The sequence below is a fragment of the Triturus cristatus genome, chromosome 1_2, assembly GCF_964204655.1.
Source record: "Triturus cristatus chromosome 1_2, aTriCri1.1, whole genome shotgun sequence".
Lineage (NCBI taxonomy): Eukaryota > Metazoa > Chordata > Amphibia > Caudata > Salamandridae > Triturus > Triturus cristatus.
In genome coordinates this window covers 40,702,682-40,727,273 of record NC_140580.1, presented here as the reverse complement: position 1 = coordinate 40,727,273, position 24,592 = coordinate 40,702,682, and the positions used below count along the sequence as shown (strand labels likewise).

General features: G+C 46.9%; 1 protein-coding gene across 1 annotated transcript in view; it reads right to left on the bottom strand.

Moving 5' to 3' along the window:
• Window positions 1–387: 387 nt before the first annotated feature.
• The window catches only part of IPO9 (importin 9), a 595,516-nt gene continuing 571,311 nt past the window's right edge, over window positions 388–24,592 (bottom strand). The window contains exon 24 of the mRNA XM_085600586.1: window positions 388–658. Coding sequence (XP_085456712.1) covers window positions 578–658 — 81 coding nt within the window. The 3' untranslated portion in view covers window positions 388–577. The remainder of the gene's footprint in view (window positions 659–24,592) is intronic.

Sequence of the window (24,592 nt, the reverse complement as noted above, 5' to 3'; positions counted from 1 at the left end):
GGAACTCGGTATGGCATACTGTTCTCAGCTATCACACTATAGGTTCTTCATAGTCAATCTAGAGTACAAATGTAGTAAAAAAATATGATATTCACACTAGAACGCAGTGTCAGACAATGCATATATATGCTTTGCTTAGGGATCCTTTTAATTAAAAGCCTATACCAAACATTGAGGCGACACAACTGATAAGTCAGGATCTTATGATCTATGTGGAGGAGGTGTTCAAGACATTGTGCACGTTTTATATCGCTACCCAAATAAAGTCTTGGTCGAAGCTTGGCAGTGTTTTATAAAACCTATATGTTTTAGATATGATCTACTTAGAACTAATGATTTGGTTGATCTAATTACCTCCAAATGAATTTGTATACTACAACCTGTTTAAATGTTTCAAAACTTTTTTACCATTGTTTTAAAGAAGTCAAGTTCATGAATTGGTATATTTATTGCAGATAATATGTACATTGTTTTATATTGTCGATCTCTGAGGAGCTCTAAATCAAACCAGTGTGGCGGGCGCATCCTAATTTGCCTTATGGGACCGCCGCACCTCTGGTGGTCGGTCCCATTTCCGTCAGCCGCCATTGAAATGGTGCCCTTTGTTTCCTCTTTTGGAGGTAATGTATTTTGCTTCTGTGGCAGGGATTTTCCAGTTCTGAAAAGAAGAAAAAAACATGTTATTTTTTAAAATTATTTCTTGTGTATACCTGTTTAGAGTAAAAAGATACAGTACATTTTATGAAAATAATTTAACATTTTAAAGTTTATGCTTTTTCAAGTTATGCTTAATTTTTTTCAACTTGTTGCTTTTCTATATTTGATGCCAGTTTTATTGGGAGAGAAAAATGGTTAAGTAGTTTTATTGATACATATTTTTTGTTTCTTACCTTTGGATTAGATGTTGCTTGATGCTTTTACTTTGGTGGATTGTTTTATTATTATGTAGCATTTAACATGAGTAAAGCATCCTTTGGATCACAGCACTATCCAGCATTTTCCCTGAGGCAAGTAAATCTTGGAGTTGGAATAGTAATTTGAACTCCTATATAATATTTTCTTTGAGGCTACCTGCATTTGTATTTGGAATAGTAGTTTTAACCCTATTACTATCTAGCATTTTACCTGAGGAAGCATCCTTTCCAGTTGGAATAGTTATTGTAAACCCACCACTGTACATTTAATTAAAAACGATTGAAAAAATGTATATATTTTTGTTCACTCGCTTTATATATATATATTGTACAAAAAAAAAGCGTTTTTTCAACTCTTTACAGAAGTTTGAAAAGTTTTCAACCGAACTGAATGAAAAATAAAATGTTTTATTTTGCGATATTTGCATTTATATTAATTTGTAAATGTTTTACAATTGCTATAGTTTTTACTTACTTGGGTGCCGATTCCGATCCGTTAAAAAAATTTACCGACTGACTGGTATCCGTATTTTTTTATGTACGAATCGAACAAGTCCCGTACAAACGGCGAAGTACGATTCGTACGTGAAAAATATATACGAATGACCGCGGGAAAAGTCTAAGGCACGTCCCCGGACAGTTTTACGTACGAGTCGTAAAACTGAAGTCCGAGCGCACAAGTCCGATCTGTACCGGCGTCCCGAATACACAAGTGTATGGAAGACGTCCCGTACGGAGCGAACTGTGCACGACCCCTACCCCGGGTACACTTGGGCCCGGGGTACGAGTCGCATGCCCCCCCAGCCTCCCACCCCTCCCGCGTACGTCCGCACCGTGCCCCCAGCCCCCCGTATGTACGCACCGTACCCCCAGCCCAGTATGTACGCACCGTACCCCCAGCCCCCGTACGTACACACCGTACCCCCAGCGCGTACCCCCAGCCCCGTATGTACGCACCATACCCCCAGTCCCCGTATGTACGCACCGTACCCCCAGCGCGTACCCCCAGCCCCATATGTACGCACCGTACCCCCGGGTACACTTGGGCCCAGGGTACGAGTCGTACGCCCCCCCAGCCTCCCACCCCTCCCGCGTACGTCCACACCGTACCCCCAGCCCCCCGTATGTACGCACCGTACCCCCAGCGTGTACCCCCAGCCCCGTATGTATGCACCGTACCCCCAGCCCCCGTATGTACGCACCGTACCCCCAGCGCGTACCCCCAGCCCCGTATGTACGCACCGTACCCCCAGCCCCCCAAATGTACGCACCGTACCCCCAGCCCCCCCGTATGTACGCACCGTACCCCCAGCCCCCATATGTACGCACCGTACCCCCAGCCCCCCGTATGTACGCACCGTACCCCCAGCCCCGTATGTATGCACCGTACCCCCAGCCCCTCGTATGTATGCACCATACTCCCAGCGTGTACCCCCAGCACCCCGTATGTACGCACCGGGGTGCGGTGCGTGCATATGGGGGCTGGGGGTACGGTGCATACATACGGGGCTGGGGGTATGCGCTGGGGGTATGGTGCGTACATACGGGGGCTGGGGGTACGGTGCGTACATACGGGGGCTGGGGGTACGGTGCGTACATACGGGTGCTGGGGGTACATGCTGGGGGTACGGTGCGTACATACGGGGGGGGGCTGGGGGTACGGTGCGTACATACGGGGCTGGGGGTACGCGCTGGGGGTACGGTGCGTACATACGGGAGGCTGGGGGTATGGTGCATACATACGGGGCTGGTGGTACGCGCTGGGGATACGGTGCGTACATACGGGGGCTGGGGGTACGGTGCGTACCGGGCCCCCCTTTCCTCGTGCATCGCAGCGTACTTAGCTTTTCCGGCACTTTTTGGCTCCCGTAAAAATATAGCCGTGCGGAGTGCTGTGGGTACGAATCGTACTTGCTGGTCCGTAAAATGCTGCCTGACTCCGTGCGGACGTCGCGTACGCGCTGTCCAGGATCGGAATTGTATGTATTTTTTAGCCGCACGGTGTTTTTTACGAATCGTACGGAAATGGTATTTCTGTACGAATCGTACTTGCTAGTTTGTACGGTGGAATTCCCGGGTACAAGTCGTACGGAGAAAACGCTCCGTACGACCATTTGTACCTGGGTTTTACAGGATCGGAATCGCCACCTTGGTGTTTTAGATGGTTCGCTTTGAGGTTTCGATTTTTTCGTAGAAATACGTGTGTGCAGTCTGAGGTAGTCAGGTAACCACTGTTTTTAAAATGGTGGACGGGGTTATGTTTAATTTTTAAAATTCTTAATTTTAGATAGTTTGGTAAAATCAAGTGTATTAATGTTCGTTTTTTTGGCTTGTGTTTATATTGACAAAATATTGAATTATTAAAGAAAAAGTGTATTTTATTAAAATATACGTATATAAATGTATTGTTATTTTGTTTGATTTTTAATAATTGTTGAACATGTGTTTATTATATTTTGGTTATATATAGTAAAAGTATATGAAAAAAAGGATTTATAATTCTTAAAAAAAACTCTAATAGTAATTTTAGTACTCCAGTATTAATTTTAATGTTTGGGTATTCTTTTTAAATATTATGTAATAAAATAGTAATTGTAATATAATTTTTTTGTGATACCTAAATAATTGTTAGTATAATTTTTTCAATATAAATATTACATGCAAGTATTAATTTTAATACTCATGTATTAAATTCAAATATCCACGTTTTAATACACTACCACATCCAAAATCTCTATTTTCCCTGCATCCCGCTCCAGGGGTTTATTATACAAAATAAAATAATATAGCGATGTAAAAGTGTGCGTTGTAGTAGTATGCGTTGTAATGGATCATTCGATGTTTTATCCTACTTTTGAGTTGTAATGGTATGAGTTGTAGAAACATGCAATGTAATGGTACATGCGTTGTAAAAACTGCGTTGTAAAAGCATGCGTTGTAATTGTTTGCATTGTAACGTCATATATTCATGGCTGGGCATGGTACTGAGAGCAACTCTATTCTTGCCGTAATTGTCTGCAATTTGCTTCACACTTCCCCCAATTTTGCCCCTTAACTGGGCTCTTGTGCGACCCAAAATTTCGAAGAGCAAACTTTGTTAAACACCCTGCCCAACATTATTTATTGGACTGCTGGAACAGATTGTACTTTTATTTAGGGGGACCTATGTATTTTTATGCTTATTGATGGTGGAATATCTTAAAAATGTATGTTATAAACCCTTTGATTTATCAAGAACGGAAGTAAAAAAAACCCTCATCAAGCCCTCTAATTTAGACAGAGAGTTAGAAAAATAACTAGATATGTTTCTCTTCAGATCTTTTACGTTCTTGGACCATTCTGTCGGTGGACATGCTATTAAAACCTTGGAAAAACTCAAGGCCTGGTTATTAACAATATTATCTAGTTCTGCATTTTTCAGTCACTTTCCTTACATCACTCTGGATTGTACCTTTCCCCCACTTTTTGCCAGAGGAGAATTTGTTGATACTGTAACTGCATCAATAATATGCGCAATAGTTAAAGAATAATTAAGATCACACTGGTTTGAAATTGAGTGAACCCCTTGATTGTTACTGGACTTAAGAATCTGTTTTCTTGAGGGCACTAAGCTGTCTGACGCTATAGTAATTCCATGGGGTGGGTTGTGTGTCAGTTCTTGATGTAAGCTGAGAGTCTCTCCTCAACATGCCCAGTTTTAAAGCTAGTAGCTCCCATGGCACTAGTGAGATATGTGTCAATAGATGTTGCTGTCACCAGGGCCGTAGCCACGGGGGCACAGCAGGGCTCGGCACCCCCATCTTCATGCTTGGCCCCTTCAAACGTCCTTGGGAGTATGCAGGTGAAGAACAAGTTACTTACCTTCGGTAACGATATATCTGTAAGAAACATTAGTTAGATTCCTCACCTTAGAATATCCCCAGGTGTCAGGCTGGATCTGGAAAGATTTTTCGTCAGCAATACCCTTGCGTGTCGCTAGGCGTCGTCTGCGGCTCCGAGTCCGTCGTCGTGATCGCCGGGATGACGTCGGAGTATTTAGACGCTGTCCTCGCACGCGGACGTCAGTTCTTGTACATAGCTTTCCACGCCAGGAACACAGAGCCATGCAAGAGACCGACACTGGTACCAAAAATTCTAAGGCCCTGAAAGGTATGACCTCAACCCTAGATATCGGTCCGCAGAACGGGGAGGATGGGTGGGGCGGTGAGGAATCGAACTAACTAATGTTTCTTACAGATATATCGTTACCAAAGGTAAGTAACTTGTTCATCTGAAAGAAGCACGTTAGTTAGATTCCTCACCTTAGAATAGATACCCCAGCAATATCAACCCCGGTGGTGGGTCTGCGAACCAAAATCACACCAGAAAGTCCTGGAGAACAGAACGGCCAAAGAAGCCGTCTCTCCGGACTTGGCTGGCCAGGCAAGAGTTTGGCAAACGTGTGCAGCGAGGCCCACTTTGCTGCCTGACAAATGTCCTGCAAGGGGACTCTCCGGCCCAGGGCAGTGGTCGCCGCTGTGGCCCGAGTGGAATGGGCCCTAAGCCCTACAGGAGGTTCCTTTTTAGCTAAGGAAAAACAGGCCTTGATACACAAAACGACCCACCGAGAGATGGTTCACTTGTGTACCGCTCGCCCCTTCTTAGCGCCCACGTAGCCAATAAAGAGTTGGTCGTCCACCCGGAACTGTTTGGTGCAGTCCAGATAGAAGGACAGCGCCCGTTTTGGGTCCAGACGGTGGAGCCTGTCTTCCTCTTTCGAGGGAAGCAGAGGAGGAAAGAAGGTGGGCAGTGTAACAGACTAGCCGATGTTACCACCTTAGGGAGAAAGGAAGGACAAGTCCTTAGAACAACTTTGTCCGGATGGATAGAAAGGAAAGGAGGCTTAGAAGAGAGAGCCTGGAGCTCACTCACCCTTCTAGCAGAGGTGATGGCAACCAGGAAAGCAGTCTTAAGCGTTGGCAGACGAAGGGGAGAATTATGAAGAGGCTCAAAGGGAGCGCACATCAGATAGGTCAATACTAGATTTAAATCCCACTGAGGCATTACGAAAGGGACAGGAGGGAACATGTGGATAATGCCCTTAAAGAATCGAGAAACAACAGGGGATTTAAAAAGAGAAGGCTGATCAGGAAGCCGTAAGAAAGCAGAAACAGCCGAAAGGTATCCCTTGAGGGTGCCCAGAGCCGAACCCTGCTGGGCCAGGGAAAGAAGAAAGAGGAGAACTTCAGAAAGAGGGGCGGGAAGGGGATCCACAGCCTTTGCTGTGCACCATGCCACAAATTTGTTCCACCTGCAGGCGTATACCGATTTTGTGGAGGGACGCCTGGCTGGCAGAATAACATTACAGACTTCAGGAGGCAAGTCAAATGGCATCAACTGCCGCCACTCAATCTCCACGCATGGAGGTGGAGGCTGGACAGGTTCGGGTGGAGGACCTTCCCCTGCTGCTGCGACAGAAGGTCCTCCTGAAGAGGCAGTCGGATCGGGGGATCGATCGATAGACTGAGTAGCTCGGGATACCAGTATCTTCGTGCCCAATCCGGAGCCACAAGGATGACTTGAGCACGGTCGCGCCTGATCTTCTTCAGCACTCTGGGCAGAAGTGTTATAGGCGGAATGGCGTACAATAGACCGCAACTCCACTCGCGACGAAAAGCGTCTCCGAGCGAGTGCCGCCTTGGAAATTCCACCGCGCAGAACTGCTGACATTGCGCGTTCTCTTCGGTGGCGAATAGATCTAACCAAGGCTCTCCCCACTGCAGAAAGAGGCCTTGCGCCACGTCCGAGTTCAGACGCCATTCGTGATCCATCATGCACCGGCGGCTGAGTTTGTCTGCTCTGGCGTTCAGAGAGCCTGCCGGATGTTGAACGACCGGGTGATGCCCTGATGTTCCAGCCATGTCCAGAGGTGCAGAGCCTCCTGACAAAGGGTCCAGTCCATGACCCCACCCCGCCCTGCTTGTTGAAATACCACATGGCGGCGGTGTTGTCCGTGAACACCTGCACTACACTTCCCCGGACAGAGGGAAGGAATGCCTTCAGTGCAAGTCGGATCGCCCGCAGCTCCAGAAAGTTGATATGGAGCCGGGACTCCGCCGGAGACCAGAGGCCTCTGATCTCCGCCTCTCTCATTTGGCCCCCCCCATCCCAGGAGGGACGCATCCGTCTCTACTACGTGCTCGCTTGGTGTAGGGAGATGGATCTGCCACTGACCCAATCGCGGTCCGTGAGCCACCACTACAACTGTCTGGCAGTGCCCTTCGAGATCAAGACATGGTCGGATAGGTTGCCCCGATGCTGGGCCCACTGAAACTTCAGGTCCCACTGAAGAGCCCACATCCGCCATCTGGCGTGATGCACTAACAGGATGCAGGAGGCCATCAAACCCAGAAGCCACAGCACCAACCTGACAGAAACCCGGGATAGAGGCCAAAAGATTGGGATGAGAGCCTGAATATCCCGGACCCGCTGTTCCGGAGGATAGACCCGGAACTGTGCCGAGTCCAGAACCGCTCCGATGAAGCGGAGCTTCAGGGAGGGACTCAGATGCGACTTCTGCACATTGATGGAGAACCCCAGCAAATGCAAGAGGTCGGCCATAGTCTGGAGGTGGGAGACGACTGCCTGGGGCGAGCCCGCCTTCAACAACCAGTCGTCAAGATAGGGGAAGACTGGAACCCCTAATCTGCGCAGGTGAGCTGCGACCACTGCCATCACCTTCGTGAACACCCGAGGGGCACTGGTGAGGCCGAAGGGGAGCACGGTAAACTGAAAGTGCTCGTGGCCTACCGTGAACTGCAGGTAACGCCGGGGGGCCGGCAGGACGGGGATGTGGAAATAAGCGTCCTGCAAGTCCAACGCTACCATCCAGTCTCCAGGGTCTAGGGCAGCCAAGACCTGAGCCAGAGTCAGCATTTTGAAATTCTCCTTCTGGAGGAAGCCATTGACGTTCCGGAGGTCCAAGATGGGGAGCATGCCCCCTTTGTCCTTCTTGGGGACCAGAAAGTAGTGGGAATAACAACCACTCCCTACTTCTGGCCCAGGAACGCGCTTGATAGTCCCCTTGGCCAAGAGGGCTGTATCTTCCTGGTGGAGAAGCACCAAGTTATCCCTTGACATGCGGTGGCATCGAGGTGGCATTACTTGAGGGGTGGACTGAAAGGGAAGAGAATAACCCCTGCGGATGATCTGCAACACCCACTCATCCAATGTGATATCGCGCCAGTGGTGGAGGTAGTGCCGGACCCTGCCACCCACCGGCGTGGGGTGCCCCACAAAGCTCGGATCAGGAAGATTTGGAGGTAGTAGCAGCGGGCGCGGAGGTGGACTGGCCCCATGCTGGTTCCCAGAGCCGCCCCTGCGGAAGCCGCGTCAAGGCTGGTACTGCACAGGCTTGTTGAAGGAACGTGTCTGGGCACCCCTGCCTTGGCCACGAAAGGAGCGAAACCCAGGAGTGGCTGGACTCTTCGTGGAAAGAACCTAAGGACTTGGCCGTGGCCCGTGAGTCCTTTAAGCGCTCCAGCACGCTGTCAGCCTTATCGCCACACAGGCGAGTGCCATCAAAGGGCATGTCCATGAACAAGCTCTGGACATCAGGACACGCAGAGCCACAGTCGTAGAAATCGCCCTGCCCAACGAGTTAGCAGTGTCCAGACCACACCGCATGGCGAACTTAGCCGCATCCTTACCCTCAGCAACTGATGAGAAAGCATGGCATGGACCTCCTCGGGGCACTGAGGTAACACCTGAGCAACCGTGTCCCACACCACGTGGGAATAGCGGCTCAACAAACAGGCGGTGTTTACTGACCGCAGCCCCAAGCTGGCTGTCGAGAACAACCGCTTACCAAACTGCTCCAGCTTCTTAGAGTCTTTATCCGGCTGAGCCGTAGGAAAGGCACTCTGCAACGTCGAGGCCTGGATAACCAGACTCTCAGGTGTGGGATGAGTGGTCAAGAACGCGGGGTCACCAGGCGCCGGGCGGTGACGCCTTGTGACGTTTTTATCCACAGGGGCCCCTGTGGCCGGCTGCGACCAAGTGCACAACAGGACGTCGGTGAGGGGGTCGTTGAAGGGAATCAGAGGCTCCAACTAAGCCGTCTGGAGCACCTCAGTAAAGAGGTTAGTTTTGAGTGCTACCATAGGAAGATCAAGATTGAGGACCTCAGCAGCCCGACGGAGAACCATCGTGTAGGAAGTGTCCTCCATCGTAGGTGGGGGAGAGGCAAACCCAGAGTCAGAAGAGACATCGAGGTCGCTGAAGTCCTCCAGATCGTCCACCCAGTCCTGCTCGGAGTCACATTGATGGGCAAGACAGTCCTCGGACCCCTCCCAGTCATCCTCCACCTCCGTCGCAGGAGGAACCGGTCGCGGCAGCAGAGCAGGAGTCAGAGAGGGGACACGCGGCGTTGGAAACGGCACCGGGAACGGCGCCGACTCCCAATGCAGATCCCAGGCAGGAACGAAATGGTCCTGGAATCGGGGCAAGGGGGGAACAAACGGCACCCACTGCGGCACCAGAGGCGGAGCCGAGGGCAGCGCTGGGGCTGTAGCCGGCAGCACCGGACCTCGTGGAGCTGGGGCCGGAGCCAACGGCAGAGGATCCTGTGGCGCCGAGGCTGGATCCGCTGGCGGTGCCGGTGGGCCAACAGGATCTGGACACGGGGCCCGAAGGCACGCCGGCGGGAGCCTGAGGCCTAAAAAGGCAGTCCATGGAGGCAAGAAACTCTTGCACCTGTTAGGGAGTTGCCGACGGACCCGGGTAAGGCAGGTAGGCCGCGGGACTCCCAGGCTCCAAAGGAGCCACAGGGGCAGAGCCCCTGTCCCCCTCGTCCGCACCCGAGGACCGACGGGGGCCGTCGAAGAGCGAACACGCTTGTTTGTTATTTGCTTTTGTAAGGCGCACAGCTACCCAAGGGTTTCCCGGCGCCGCCTGAATGTGCCCAAGAACGGTAAATAAGACCTATTGATTGAATAACCAGTTTTTTAAAGTTCTGCGAAAATGAGCAAGACTGGTCTCATTCCTCAGTAATAGAGGAAGAGAATTTCACAAGGTGGGGCCCAAGTATGAAAAATAGCGACCACCCACCCTGGCCAGTCTATGCCTATGGTACCGAAAATTTGGCTTGATTTGCTGACCGGAGAGAACGAGAAGGGACGTAAAGTTTGGCAATAGAATTCAAATATTGAGGGGCCTTGCCTGTTTTGATCTTAAACATATACGTTAAAGTTTTAAATTTAATGCGATTTTACACTTTCAACCAGTGGAGTTCATGCAGGGAACTTGAGACCGGTGTTGTTTTAGGGATCCGGCAAAGCAGACAAGCAGCAGCGTTTTGCACAACCTGCAGTTTGCGAATAACATCCTTCTTTGCTACTAAAAAAAGGATGTTTCCGTAATCCAAGCAGGAGGTGACCAAGGCTTGGATTACAGTTCTTTTTGTGGAATCCAGCAGCATCCACAAGATTTTCCTAAGCCATTTAAGGATGACAAAACAGGTTGCAGCCACCTCTGTTGCTTGGGGTGTCATCGAGAGATGGTCATCGATGATAAAACCCAAGTTGAGAGCTTGATTGGTAGGATGGGGAAGGGCACCCAATTCAGGAGGCCAATGTTGGGGGCCCCAAAGCTCGTTGTTCTTCCCTAAGATTAATACCTCAGTCTTGCCCGTTGAGCTTGAGTGAATTTACATGCATCCACTGTGCAATTTTGCAAAGCCCAACTTGGAGAGACGAGGACTTAGAAGACTTCTTTTTAGGTCGTCGCTTACCGGAATCCGATGGCGAAGACTTTGGAGCCCGAGGAGCGACGACTGCGGCCCCGCGAGCGGTCCTGGGAACGGTCCCTGGATCTGGAGCGGCGATGGGACAAGTGCCAGACCTCCAGCAGCTTCCAGCACTGCTCCCTCAAGGCCTTCGGGCCATGGCTAGACAGTCCTGGCAGGACCGGGAGTGATGGTCAGTCTCCAGACAGTAGAGGCAAACATCATGGGGGTCCGCCACCGACATGTTGAGACGCCAGGCCCCACAAGACTTCAAGCGAAGCATCCCTACGTGCACCAGGAGAAAAAAAGGAGACAAAAGTCTCAAAAGGGTAGTCAAAAAGTGACTAAGGTATGTGCTGTATCCAAATCTGCGCTTGCTGGCGCGGAAAAAGAAAGAACTGACGTCAGAGTGCATGGGTGGCACCAAAGTAGTCTCCGTGAAGTCATCTCGGCGCATATGACGCCAGTGACGGACGCAGAGCCGCACAACGCCACCTACTGAGGCGCATGGGTACTGCTACGAAAAGACTTTCTGTATCCAGTCTGACGCCTGGGGATATTCTAAGGTAAGGAATCTATCACGAACGTGTCTCTTTCAGATAAGGAGATTTAGAAAGAAATGCTTAGTACAATCCACGCATTTTTGTCTCGGGAGGGACAGAGAATGTAAGCTATAGTGTGCTCCAGTTAAGAATAAATATTTCTTACAGAACTCCTCCTGAGGCGGAAAGCCGGGAGCATCTTAGTATTTTAATCTGGTGTGACTGATTTGTGTTTTTTTAATCTCACTCACCCCTCGGCGTTGCCATTGTAGTCACGGACATCCAGCCCAGCTGATCACTCGCTGCCCCTGGGGTCTGTTGATTACCTCTTGCCGCCATCCCTGGCCCAGCGGACACGCCCCCTCGCGCTGGCCACGCCCCCCCCGGTTATTTAAACGCGCGTTGACAAAGCGCTGCGTTTACAGAACTCCTCCTGAGGCGGAAAGCCGGGAGCATTTTAGTATTTTAATCTGGTGTGACTGATTTGTGTTTTTTAATCTCACTCACCCCTCGGCGTTGCCATTGTAGTCAAGGACATCCAGCCCAGCTGATCACTCGCTGCCCCTGGGGTCTGTTGATTACCTCTTGCCGCCATCCCTGGCCCAGCGGACACGCCCCCTCGCGCTGGCCACGCCCCCCCCCGGTTATTTAAACGCGCTTTGACAAAGCGCTGCGTTTACAGAACTCCTCCTGAGGCGGAAAGCCGGGAGCATCTTAGTATTTTTATCTGGTGTGACTGATTTGTGTTTTTTAATCTCACTCACCCCTCGGCGTTGCCATTGTAGTCACGGACATCCAGCCCAGCTGATCACTCGCTGCCCCTGGGGTCTGTTGATTACCTCTTGCCGCCATCCCTGGCCCAGCGGACACGCCCCCTCGCGCTGGCCACGCCCCCCGGTTATTTAAACGCGCGTTGACAAAGCGCTGCGTTTACAGAACTCCTCCTGAGGCGGAAAGCCGGGAGCATCTTAGTATTTTAATCTGGTGTGACTGATTTGTGTTTTTTAATCTCACTCACCCCTCGGCGTTGCCATTGTAGTCACGGACATCCAGCCCAGCTGATCACTCGCTGCCCCTGGGGTCTGTTGATTACCTCTTGCCGCCATCCCTGGCCCAGCGGACACGCCCCCTCGCGCTGGCTACGCCCCCCCGGTTATTTAAACGCGCGTTGACAAAGCGCTGCGTTTACAGAACTCCTCATGAGGCGGAAAGCCGGGAGCATCTTAGTATTTTAATCTGGTGTGACTGATTTGTGTTTTTTAATCTCACTCACCCCTCGGCGTTGCCATTGTAGTCACGGACATCCAGCCCAGCTGATCACTCGCTGCCCCTGGGGTCTGTTGATTACCTCTTGCCGCCATCCCTGGCCCAGCGGACACGCCCCCTCGCGCAGGCCACGCCCCCCCCGGTTATTTAAACGCGCGTTGACAAAGCGCTGCGTTTACAGAACTCCTCCTGAGGCGGAAAGCCGGGAGCATTTTGGTATTTTAATCTGGTGTGACTGATTTGTGTTTTTTTAATCTCACTCACCCCTCGGCGTTGCCATTGTAGTCACGGACATCCAGCCCAGCTGATCACTCGCTGCCCCTGGGGTCTGTTGATTACCTCTTGCCGCCATCCCTGGCCCAGCGGACACGCCCCCTCGCGCTGGCCACGCCCCCGGTTATTTAAACGCGCGTTGACAAAGCGCTGCGTTTACAGAACTCCTCCTGAGGCGGAAAGCCGGGAGCATTTTAGTATTTTAATCTGGTGTGACTGATTTGTGTTTTTTAATCTCACTCACCCCTCGGCGTTGCCATTGTAGTCACGGACATCCAGCCCAGCTGATCACTCGCTGCCCCTGGGGTCTGTTGATTACTTCTTGCCGCCATCCCTGGCCCAGCGGACACGCCCCCTCTCCGTCTTTCCGTTTTTCCCCCTCACCCATATAACATGCTTACTTACCGGAAGCGCAGCGGACGAGCGCAGCGGGCGCGACGAATGCGCGCCGAAGGCGCGCTCAAGGCAAGCTCGTCTGCGCTCGTCCGCGCCGAGGACGCGCCTAGCGCAGACATCTCTGCACAAATTTGCTCGCAGCCCCCATGCTATACGCGGGAAACCCTGATTAACCTGCGAGAATTCGCTCACGAAGGTAAGCTCATCTTTGATGACACCGCCTTTCCACTGCTTGATTTCACTCATAAGGGTCTGCTCCTGGGTGGCCTTCTGAATGTCAGATCATTGCCAAAGCATGCCAACGAAATTCATCTCCTCATAGAATCCCACCACCTGGATGTCCTCTTTCTAACCGAAACGTGGACTCACGCAGACTGCGACATTGAATTAGCATGGGCTTGCCCTCAAGACTTCAAAATGTTGCACCTTCCCAGACCCAAAGGCCGTGGTGGCGGTGTAGGCATGATATATAGAGCCTCCTGGCACATTAACACCATAGACATAGACTCAGTTGCCGGGACTGAGCTCTTCGGCCTTTCCATAAACTGTCACTCCGGAGGTATCTTCACGGCAATTATTTGCTACCGACCTCCAGGGTCTTTCACCATCCAACAACAGCAAGCGCTACTGACCACCTTCACGAACATGGCAACCTCCCATAATAAACTAATCATTCTAGGGGACTTCAACCTCTGGCCAAACGGGAGCCTAGACACTGGTCTAGAAAACCTCCTGCTGTCCTGCGAAAGCGTGGGACTCTACCAACTGGTTAAGCATCCTTCCCACTCAGCAGGCCACCGTCTGGAGCTCATCTTTTCCAGTCAGGGTTTAACACATCTGAACGACATTCTGCCCATGAGCTGGACAGACCATGCTCTTATCAAATTTTGTATTACCACCACAAAAACCAGAAAGCTGAATAAAAGCGCACCATCCGAATTTAACTATAGGGACTGGAAAGCTCTGGAAAAACTGAGTTCTACCACCACCGCCTTCAACGTAGAAGATAGCTTCTCCCCAATCAACCCGGTTGAAGACAATTACAGAGCCTTTTGCACGAGGATTGTATCCACCGCGGACTCTATTGCTCCACTAAAAAGATGCAAACCTAAAAGCAGAGCACCAGCCCCATGGTACAACGACTCCCTCAAATCAGCCTGCAAACAGGCCGAGAGGAAGTGGAGACGAGGCTACTGCGAATCACACACAATTAGCTGGAAAAACAAGCTCCATGAATACAAATCAGCCATCGCAGAGAGCAAATCCACCTATTATTGCTCCACTATAGTCAACGCAGCAAATAGCTCCATAAGCATCTTCCAGATCCTTGATAACCTTATCCACCCCGACTGTGCCAAGAAAACTATCCCCCCCTCTCAGACCCTCTGCGATAATCTCGCACAGTTCTTCACGTACAAAATCCAGACAATTATTCAGAATCTTGCAACTCCCCCTTCTCAAGATAATCCAAACTCCCCCAGAGCCGTTATTATCAACCTTGAGCCGCCGAGCCCAGGACACCTATCAAGGCAATGCCTACAGGCTCTCCCCCCTATCCCCGAAGCAGATTTCGAGAGACTGGCACACGGAATCACTTCTGGGTCCCCCCTCGACCCACTGCCCCCTAAAACCTGGAAAGCGTGCGGTACTGAACTATTCCATACCCTCCGCAGGATCTGTAACTAATCTCTGGGCTGTGGATTCGTCCCCACCCCCTGGAAGCAAGCACTCATCACCCCACTGTTAAAAAAACCCTCTTTGAACCCCGAGTGTCTATCCAACTTTCGACCTATATCGCTCCTACCCTTTCCAGCCAAAGTGGTGGAACGCTGGGTTAGCTCCTGTCTCTCGACACATCTTAAGCAGAATCACATCTTGGACGACTTCCAATTCGGTTTTCGCCCAGCCCATGGCACCGAAACGGCGGTCCTTACAGCCATGGAAGAACTTCGGATGCGGGCAGACAGGGGCCACTCTAGCCTTGATCCTATTGGACCTGTCTGCCGCATTCGATACGGTTAACCATGTGATTCTGCTGAAGAGACTCAGAGAGGCAGGGGTCGACGGCACCGCCTTGCTATGGTTCCACTCATACTTGAGAGATAGGAAACAGGCTGTATCCCTCCCCCTTTTCAATCCGCTTTTTCCCCAGTACCTCACGGTGTACCCCAGGGCTCGTCCATTAGCCCGATCCTTTTTAACGTTTATCTAAAACCACTGATCACGTTAATCAAATCCCACAGATTGAAAACGGTAAACTACGCGGACGACACCCAGCTCATCCTCTCCTGGGAGGGGGAGGATTCAATTCCCATGGATTCGTTCCATGACTGCTTATGAGACAAAGCCGGCTGGCTGCACATGAATTCCCTGCAATTCAATTCTTCCAAGACCGAGGTCCTGTTCTGTTCTGGGAGCCGGATTCCTCGTCTATTTCCTGCAGAATTCTGGCCCCCGGAAACCCAGAAAAACCACAGCCGGTCACTAGTGTCCGCAATCTGGGTGTTATGTTAAACAACAACCTCAGCATGGAAACGCAGGTAACCAAAACAGTCTCTACTTGCTCGGCCCTACTGCGTTCTTTACGTAAAATCATGCCACTACTCCCCGCCCAGGCTCGAGCACTAATAGTCAGGTGCACTATCCTTAGTCGCCTTGACTATTGTAACGCTCTTTTGCTCGAGTCCCCAGCTGTTCTACTGGACAGACTCCAAAGAGTCCAGTCGGCTGCAGCCAAACTGGCCCTTGGTTGGACCAGAAGATCCTCGGCCACAGCAGCCTTAGCCGATTTACATTGGCTCCCTTTGAAGCAGCGAATTGCTTTTAAAGCACTTTGCCTTGTTTTCAAGGCACTACATGGAACGGGCCCCAGGTCCCTACAAAAATTGTTTTCCTGGTACACCCCCACCAGAACTCTCCGATCCACCTCAGCCTGCCTTGTGCTGGTACCAAGATTTCACAAGGTAAGGACCGGGGGAAGATCCTTCAAAGTGGCTGCCGCCAAACTTTGGAATAGTTTGCAGGTCGACATTCGCCAAATTCCTAAACTCCTACCTTTCAGAAAGCGAACCAAAACCTGGCTGTTCCCCAATCCCGTTCGCTGCTAACTCCCTAGTTAAGCCTCCCGTCTCTTTCCTTCTTAAGGAGTGAGTTTCAGCGCCAGGATACCTGCCAGGTGACAGTTGCGCTCTACAAATGTTTTAAATAAATAAATAAATAAATTAAGAAAAATACTTAGCATTCTTGTTATGACAATGATGAATCCAACTTACTCTTCCATTTAAACACTCCAATTTCAGGATGTCATGATTTGTGTTCCAATAAGTGGCTGGGAACTGTCCAATTCACAAGTAGAATACATGCAACCAGGACTAGAGTAAAAGTAAGAAGTTCAAATTGGTATTTCATGTGGAAATTAAAATGCAGGTGTGTCGCTGGGAATCACTTTCAGCAATGAATATACTGCAGATTAGAATTAAAAACGCAAGGCAGGGCTACATTAAATATAAATGAACCTAGAAACAAGATAAATTAAGCATAAAAACAATCGTAGTTTGGGACACAATGTTAGAATTCATAAAATATAAATTAGACTTTGGAAAACGATCGTATTGAATAGTACCTTTTTAAGCAGCAAGAAACCTGTCCCTCTCAAGGTCTAAATCACATTTCTAGATAGTCTGGCTTCATTATTTACATACTGCTCCATACCAGTGACAAAGATATTGAAGCAAGCAATTTGTATCTGCTGCTTGGTGCATGGTTGAACGGTGGTTTTGTGGTTTGGCCTTTATTGGACATGTTAGATGAAGAGTGTGAGGTATATTAGTAGAGGATGTACTGTAGACGCGACATCGGCTCAACATCCTGTTATTCCGGGCAAATCCCTTAAGCTCTCAGTGCCTAAATTAAACAAATAATAAATGTGTCATTGTTTGAAGCAACTGGAGCTCTTGTAAAGCACTCCAATGCCTTTGGGTTGAGTTTGCGAGATATACAACTGTAAAAATTAAAGAATATAAAATTATGAATTCAAATATGATGACATATTGGGCACGTCACATGGAGTTTAGCTGCACATAAGTGTTGCAGAGGGTGTACGAAACACTCACCCGCACCTGCATGCACTCCAGATTGAACCCACTGTTCATGTCCATCAGAATGGACATGGAATACAGCGCTGACTAACTACCAACCGGAGACCAAACGTATATTGGAGGCATTGTTAAATCACAAGTAGTTATAATAGGATAAAGTTTTCAGTGCCGGACATTATAAAGATAGTGCAAGTCACCAAGGAGTCCCCAGGCTATATAGAGGAGCAAAGCCGAAGGGCAATAATAACATCCCCCTTCCTGCACACATCTTAAAACCTTGGACCTAGATAATCAAAGATTTTACAAAATTCAGCACAGCAACCAAATTTGCTGCACTGTGTTGTGTGACGAGAAGAAAAACACCATATCTACAGAGATATGGGACTCTCCTCCTCTCTTCCTAGTGGCAACGCACAATCAGGCTGTTAAGTGCCATGCACACACATTTGCATCATTTTGCAAAGGCATCTCCATGAGTCTTGCATATGTTTTGTACTGAAGGGCACCTTTTCAGTACAAAATACTATGCATAGACTAACTTTAAAAATGTTCCCACTTCGGATGTATGCTGCGCAGTGTAGCACGCATGCAAACTGGTAAACGGTAGGAGAAATAAAAGCATTTATTCTTTTAAAGCCTGTTTCAAAATGGCATTATTATTGGCACATAACCCTGCCTACTATTGTAAGTAAATGGGTTTTCCTTAAAAAATCATGGGTGGTTGCATTAGAACGCAAATATACAACCCAGGCAATAACCCCTTTGCAGTGCAACACACACGCCAAGTGGGAACAGTTAGGAGAAATAAAAGAATTTCTCCTTTTTAATGCCTGCAACCCATGCAACACCTCCCTCCCCCTTTTACAGAGCAATGCAAAACTAAGGGCTTCTATGCGTTTCTTTGAGGGAACTAAAGTTTTGCGCTGGAAAGTAAATAAAAAATATTGCAAAGGTTTGCATCACTTTTGTCACAAAAAAAGCAGCACATAACGTTTGGTTATCGGGCCTTGGTGTCTTTCATGTTCATTACAGATATGAAAGCAGAATCTGTACTGCAAAATTAAGCACACCAAATGCACTTACAATTTTTTTAAAAAATATAATAGGATCAGTTTAATGCAAGTCAGGTTAAAAAGGCTGTGGATCAGATTGTGTAGAAACTTGTAGAAATTGTAACTTTCTTGCAATGGCCTTCAGTGTGGAAAAAATAAACACCTTTGCATGATTATCGCTTCATTGCTGTTCACATTTTGTTTTTAGAAAAATATATTAACAGGAATAGCCAGCTCCAATTTTTATTGGTTAAACTGCCTTTTATATTGGCTGCTGGCAGCAGACATTCTGATGTCTGAGCAGGACCGTAGCCATGGAGAGGCCCAGTATGGCCCAGCACCCCTATCTTGATGCTTGCATCCCCCCCAAACGTCCTTGGGAGTATTCAGGTGAAAATGAGATTTTGAAAGAAATCCTTAGTACAATCCACGCATTTTTTGTCTCGGGAGAAACACAAAATGTAAGCTAAAGTGAGCTCCAGTTAAGAATACATTTTTCTTAAGAAAAATACTAGGCATTCTTGTTATGCCTATGATGAATCCAACTTCCTGTTCCATTTAAACACTCCAATTTCAGAACGTGATGATTTGTGTTCCAATAAGTGGCATGGCACTGTACAATTCACAAGTATAACACATGCAACCTGACTAGAGTAAAAGTAAGAAGTTCATATTGGTATTGCACTTGGAAATTAAAATTCATGTGTGTTGCTGGGAATCACTTTCAGCAATGAATACACTGAAGATTAGAATTAAAAATGCAAGGCAGGGCTACATTAAATATAAATGAACCTAGACACAAGATAAATGAAAGCATAAAAACAATCGTAGTTTGGGACACAATGTTAGAATTCATAAAATGTAAATAAGACTTTGGAAAACGGTTGTATTGAATTGCACTTTTTTTTTTTTTACGAAACAAGGAGCCTGCCCCTCGCAAGATATAAATCACGTTTCTGAATAGTCTGGTTTCATTATTTAGATACTGCTCCATTCCAGTGACAAAGATATTGAAGAACTCAATTTGTATCAGCTGCTTGGTGCATGGTTTAACGGGTGGTTTTGTGGTTTGACCTTTATTGATCGTTAAGTGAAGAGTGTGAGGTATAATAGCAGAAGATGTGCAGTAGACGCAAATCTCGGCATCGGCTCAACATCCTGCGATTCCGGGCAAATCACTTAATATCTCTGTGCCTAAAATAAATAAATGTGACATTGTTTAAAGCAACTGGTGCTCTTGTAAAGCACTCCAATACCTTCAAGCTGAGTTTGCCAGATATAAAACTGTAAAAATTAAAGAATATAAAAAATTGCATTTAAATATGATGACACAGTGGGCACGTCACATGGAGTTTAGCTGCACATAAGTTTTCCAGAGGGTGTAAGAAACACTCAGCCGCACTGCATGCATCCAGATGGAACCCACTGTTCATGTCCATCAGAATGGACATGGAATACAGAGCTGACCAACTACCAACCGGAGACAATACGTATACATTGGAGGCATTGTTAAATCGCAAGTAGTATTAATAATAGGATAAAGTTTTTCCTGCTGTACATTATAAAGATATTGCAAGTCACCAAGGAGTTCCCAGATCATATAGAGGAGCAAAGCCGAAGGACAAGTATAACATCCCCCTTCCTGCAAACGTCATAAAACCTTGGACGTAGATAATCAAAGATGTAACAAAATGCAGCTCAGCAACCAAATTTGCTGCACTGTGTCACTGTTCTCATCTATATTCCCCCTGAATCCAAGAGAACAGTGGTTACTACCTTGGTGTTATCGAAACTGGACTATTGTAATGGTCTTTATCTTGAATTACAGAAACAACATTTAAAAAAGCTTCAGATGGTGCAAAATGTGGCTGCCAGGCTCCTATTGAACCTGCCAAAATATGCATCAGTTAAGGAAGAAATCAGAAGACTTTATTGGTTGCCAGTGATACAACGAATTAGGTTCAAAGCTCTTTGCTTAGCCTACAAAGCCCTGAATAATATAGGACCGGCTTCTCTGAAAAGCCTATATTCATGGTACAACCCGGGCAGACAATTGAGGTCTTCCAATGCCGGGTTGATGGTAGTTCCTAGGATTCGAACAGCGAGCTGGGGTGGCAGAAGCATAGTCTACGGCACAGCTAAAATTTGGAACACGTTACCAAAGGAACGAAGAGCCTCCAATTCCCTGGTTGATTTTAGGAAAAATCTAAAGACGTGGCTATTTCAGAATTAAGATGCGCAGGAGTTGCAGGGTCGTTTCAGTCCAGCGCCAAGACACCTCTGGGTAATTGTGCCCTGTAGAAGTTATAATAACATAACATGACAAGGAGAGAGGAGAAAAGCACCATATCTACAGAGATATGGTTCTCTCCTCCTCTCTTCCTAGTGGAAACGCACAATCAGGCTGCTGAGTGCCATGCACACACATTTGCATCATTTTGAAAGGGCATCTCCATGAGTCTTGCATATGTTTTGTACTGGAAGGGCACCTTTTCAGTACAAAATACTATGCATAGACTAAGTTTAAAACTTGTCCCACTTCGGATGTATGCTGTGCAGTGTAGCACGCATGCAAAGTGGGAAACGTTAGGAGAAATAAAAGCATTTCTCCTTCTAATGCCTGTTTCAAAATGGCATTATTCTTGGCACAAAACCCTGCCTACTATTGTAAGTAAATAAGGTGTTTCCATTAAAAAAAAACATGGATGGTTGCATGAGAACGCACATATACAACCCAGACAACAACCCCTTTGCAGTGCAACACACATGCCAAGTGGGAACAGTTAGGAGAAATAAAATAATTTCTCCTTTTTTAATGCCTGTAACCCATGCAACCTATCCAACACCCACCTTTGCAGAGTAATGCAAAACTAAGGGCTTCTATGCATTTCTTTGAGGGAACTATAGTTTTGTGCTGGAAAGTAAATTAAAAAACAATTGCACAGGTTTTCACTTTTGTGAGACAAAAGCAGCACAAAATGTTTGGTTATCTGGGCCTTGGTGTCTTGCTCTTTCACATTCATTACAGATACGAGGTATGAAACCAGAATCAGTAGTGCAAATTTAAGCACACCAAAGGCACATACAAATGTTTTCTTACAAAATATATCAGAATCAGTTTAATGCAAGTCAGGTTAAAAATGCTTTGGATCAGATTGTGTAGAAACATGTAGAGATTCTAAATTTCTTGCAATGGCCTACAGTGTGGAAAAAATTAAACACCTTTGCATGAATATCTCTTCATTGCTGTTCACATTTTCTTTTTAGAAAAATATATTAAATATATTAAAAGAAATAGCCAGATTCGATTTTTATTGGTTATTCAGGTGTGTTACTGGGAATCACTTTCAGCAATGAATATACTGCAGATTAGAATTAAATACGCAATGAAGGGCTACATTAAATATAAATGAGCCTAGACACAAGTTAAATGAAAGCATAAAAACAATCTTAGTTTGGGACACAATGTTAGAATTCCTAAAATGTAAATTAGACTTTGGAAAATGATTGTATTGAATTGTACTTTTTTTTTTTAGGTTACAATGAGACTGTCCCACGCAAGGTATAAATCATGTTTCTGAATAGTCTGGTTTCATTATTTAGATACTGCTCCATTCCAGTGACAAAGATATTGAAGCACGCAATTTGTATCAGCTGCTTGGTGCATGGTTGAACGGGTGGTTTTGTGGTTTGACCTTTATTGGACATGTTAGGTGAAGACTGTGAGGTATAATAGCAGAGGATGTGCTGTAGATGCGAATCTCTGCATCGGCTCAACATCCTGTTATTTCGGGCAAATCACTTAATATCTCTGTGCCTAAAATAAATAAATAAATGTGACATTGTTTAAAGCAACTAGTGCTTTTGTATAGCACTCCAATACCTCCGGGTTGAGTTTGCCAGATATAAAACTGTAAAAATTTAAGAATATAAAAAACTGTATTCAAATGTAATTACACAGTGGACACAAGTCACATGGAGTTTAGCTGCACATAAGTGTTGCAGAGGGTGTAAAAAACACTCAGCCGCAACTGCATGCACTCCAGATGGAACCCACTGTTCATGTCCATCAGAATGGACATGGAATATAGCACTGACCAACTACCAACCGGAGACAATAAGTATACATTGGAGGCATTGTTCAATCACAAGTAGTATTAATAAATAATAGGATAAAGCTTTCCCTGCCGTACATTATAAAGATATTGCAAGTCACCAAGGAGTTCCCAGACCATATAGAGGAGAAAAGGCGAAGGACAAGTATAACATCCCCCTTCCTGCAAGCATCTTAAAACCTTGGAGGTATATAATCAAAGATGTTACATAATGCAGCTCTGCAACCAAATTTGCTGCACTGTGTCACATGACAAGGAGAGAGGAGAAAAGCACCATATCTACAGAGATATGGGACTCTCCTCCTCTTTTCCTAGTGGAAACGCACAATCATGCTGCTGAGTGCCATGCACACACATTTGCATCATTTTGCAAGGGTATCTCCATGAGTCTTGCATATGTTTTGTACTGGAAGGGCACCTTTTCAGTACAAAATACTATGCATAGACTAAGTTTAAAACTTGTCCCACTTTGGATGTATGCTGCGCAGTGTCGCACGCATGCAAACTGGGAAACGTTAGGAGAAATAAAAGCATTTCTCCTTCTAATGTCTGTTTCAAAATGACATTATTCTTTGGAACAAAACCCTGCCTACTATTGTAAGTAAATAGGTTTTTTCCATAAAAAAACACATGGGTGGTTGCATGAGATCGCTCATATACAACCCAGGCAATAACCCCATTGCAATGCAACACACATGCCAAGAGGGAACAGTTAGGAGAAATAAAAGAATTACTCTTTTTTTAACCCCTTCGCTGCTTGGCCTTTTCCCCCCTGTGCTAAGCCTTTTTCTGGCTATTTGAGGTAGTTCGTGCTTAGGCCCCTGTAACGTTTTGTCCACATAAGGTATCCAAGCCAAATTTGCGTCCTTTTTTTCCAACATCATGGGGATTCCTAAGGTACCCAGGGTTTGTGGATTCCCCTGGAGGGGACCCAGAAATTAACCAAAACACAGCAATTGTTTCTTTTTTAATGGGAAAAAAGTGCTGCAAATGAAAGTGTCTGGTTCTTTCCCTGCAAATGGTTTCAACAAAGGGTTTGTGGGGCTGAAATCACCATTTTCCCAGCTTTTAGGGACTGACTGACTTGTCAGAAATCCAACATTTTCTACACAGTTTGGGCATTTTACTGGGATATAGCCTATTGTTGCTATTTTTTGTGCTTTCAACCTTCTTCCAGTTAATGGTAGAAATGGGTATGAAAACAATAATGGATCCTGGAAAGCTATACATTTCAGTAAAGTAGACAACATTCTGAATTCAGCAAGGGGTCATTTGTGTAGATCCTTCAAGGATTCTTTATAGAAACTAACAGTTAAATATAGGACAAATTGAAAATTAGTTGAAAAAAACAGCCATTTGTGCCAACATTTTCACCTGTAACTTCTTCTAATTGTGACAGCTGTTTGAAAGCAATATACCGTTACATCCGCTGTACCTTTCTGGTTGTGGGGATATATAGGACTTGTCGGTTCACCAAGAACCCCCCGAAGCCAGAGCCAATAGCTGAGCAGCATCTTGCAATGGTTTTTCATTATGTACCGGGTATATAGCAATTAATTTTGGAAAATCGGTATGAAAGACACCTATGAATTTCTGAAATTGGAACGAAATATAAAGTTTAGAAACAGTAGTTATTTACACATTTCCGAAATTGTGAGTACCCATACAAGCATGAGAATTATAGGTCATTTTTCAAAATCACCTTTTTTACACATTGTCTTTCATTTGGTATCATTTTACTCGGGACACTAAGGAGAACGCTCTGGGGTAGGACATTTGTGCCGGCACGGTAATTCCACCCAAACATATGTGGGAAATGTGTTTTTTTCAACTAAATTTGAGGTTTACAGGGCATTCTGGGTAGGGAAACATTGGGGGATCCACGCAAGCCATACCTCATTGGACTCCCCAGGGTGTCTAGCTTTCAGAAATGTGTGGGTTGGGTAGGTTTCCCTAGATGGCGGCGAGACCTGGGCCAAAACCCCAGGTGCCCCCCCTCAAAACCAGGTAGTTTTGTTATAGGTAATTTTGATGTCGCCTCAATAGGTTTTGAGCCCTTGCCTGTCGCGGGTACTTGACCCACCCATGCAAGTGAGGTACCATTTTTATCGGGAGACCAGGGGGAACGCTGGGTGGGAGGAAATTTGCGGATCCACTCAGATTCCAGAACTTTC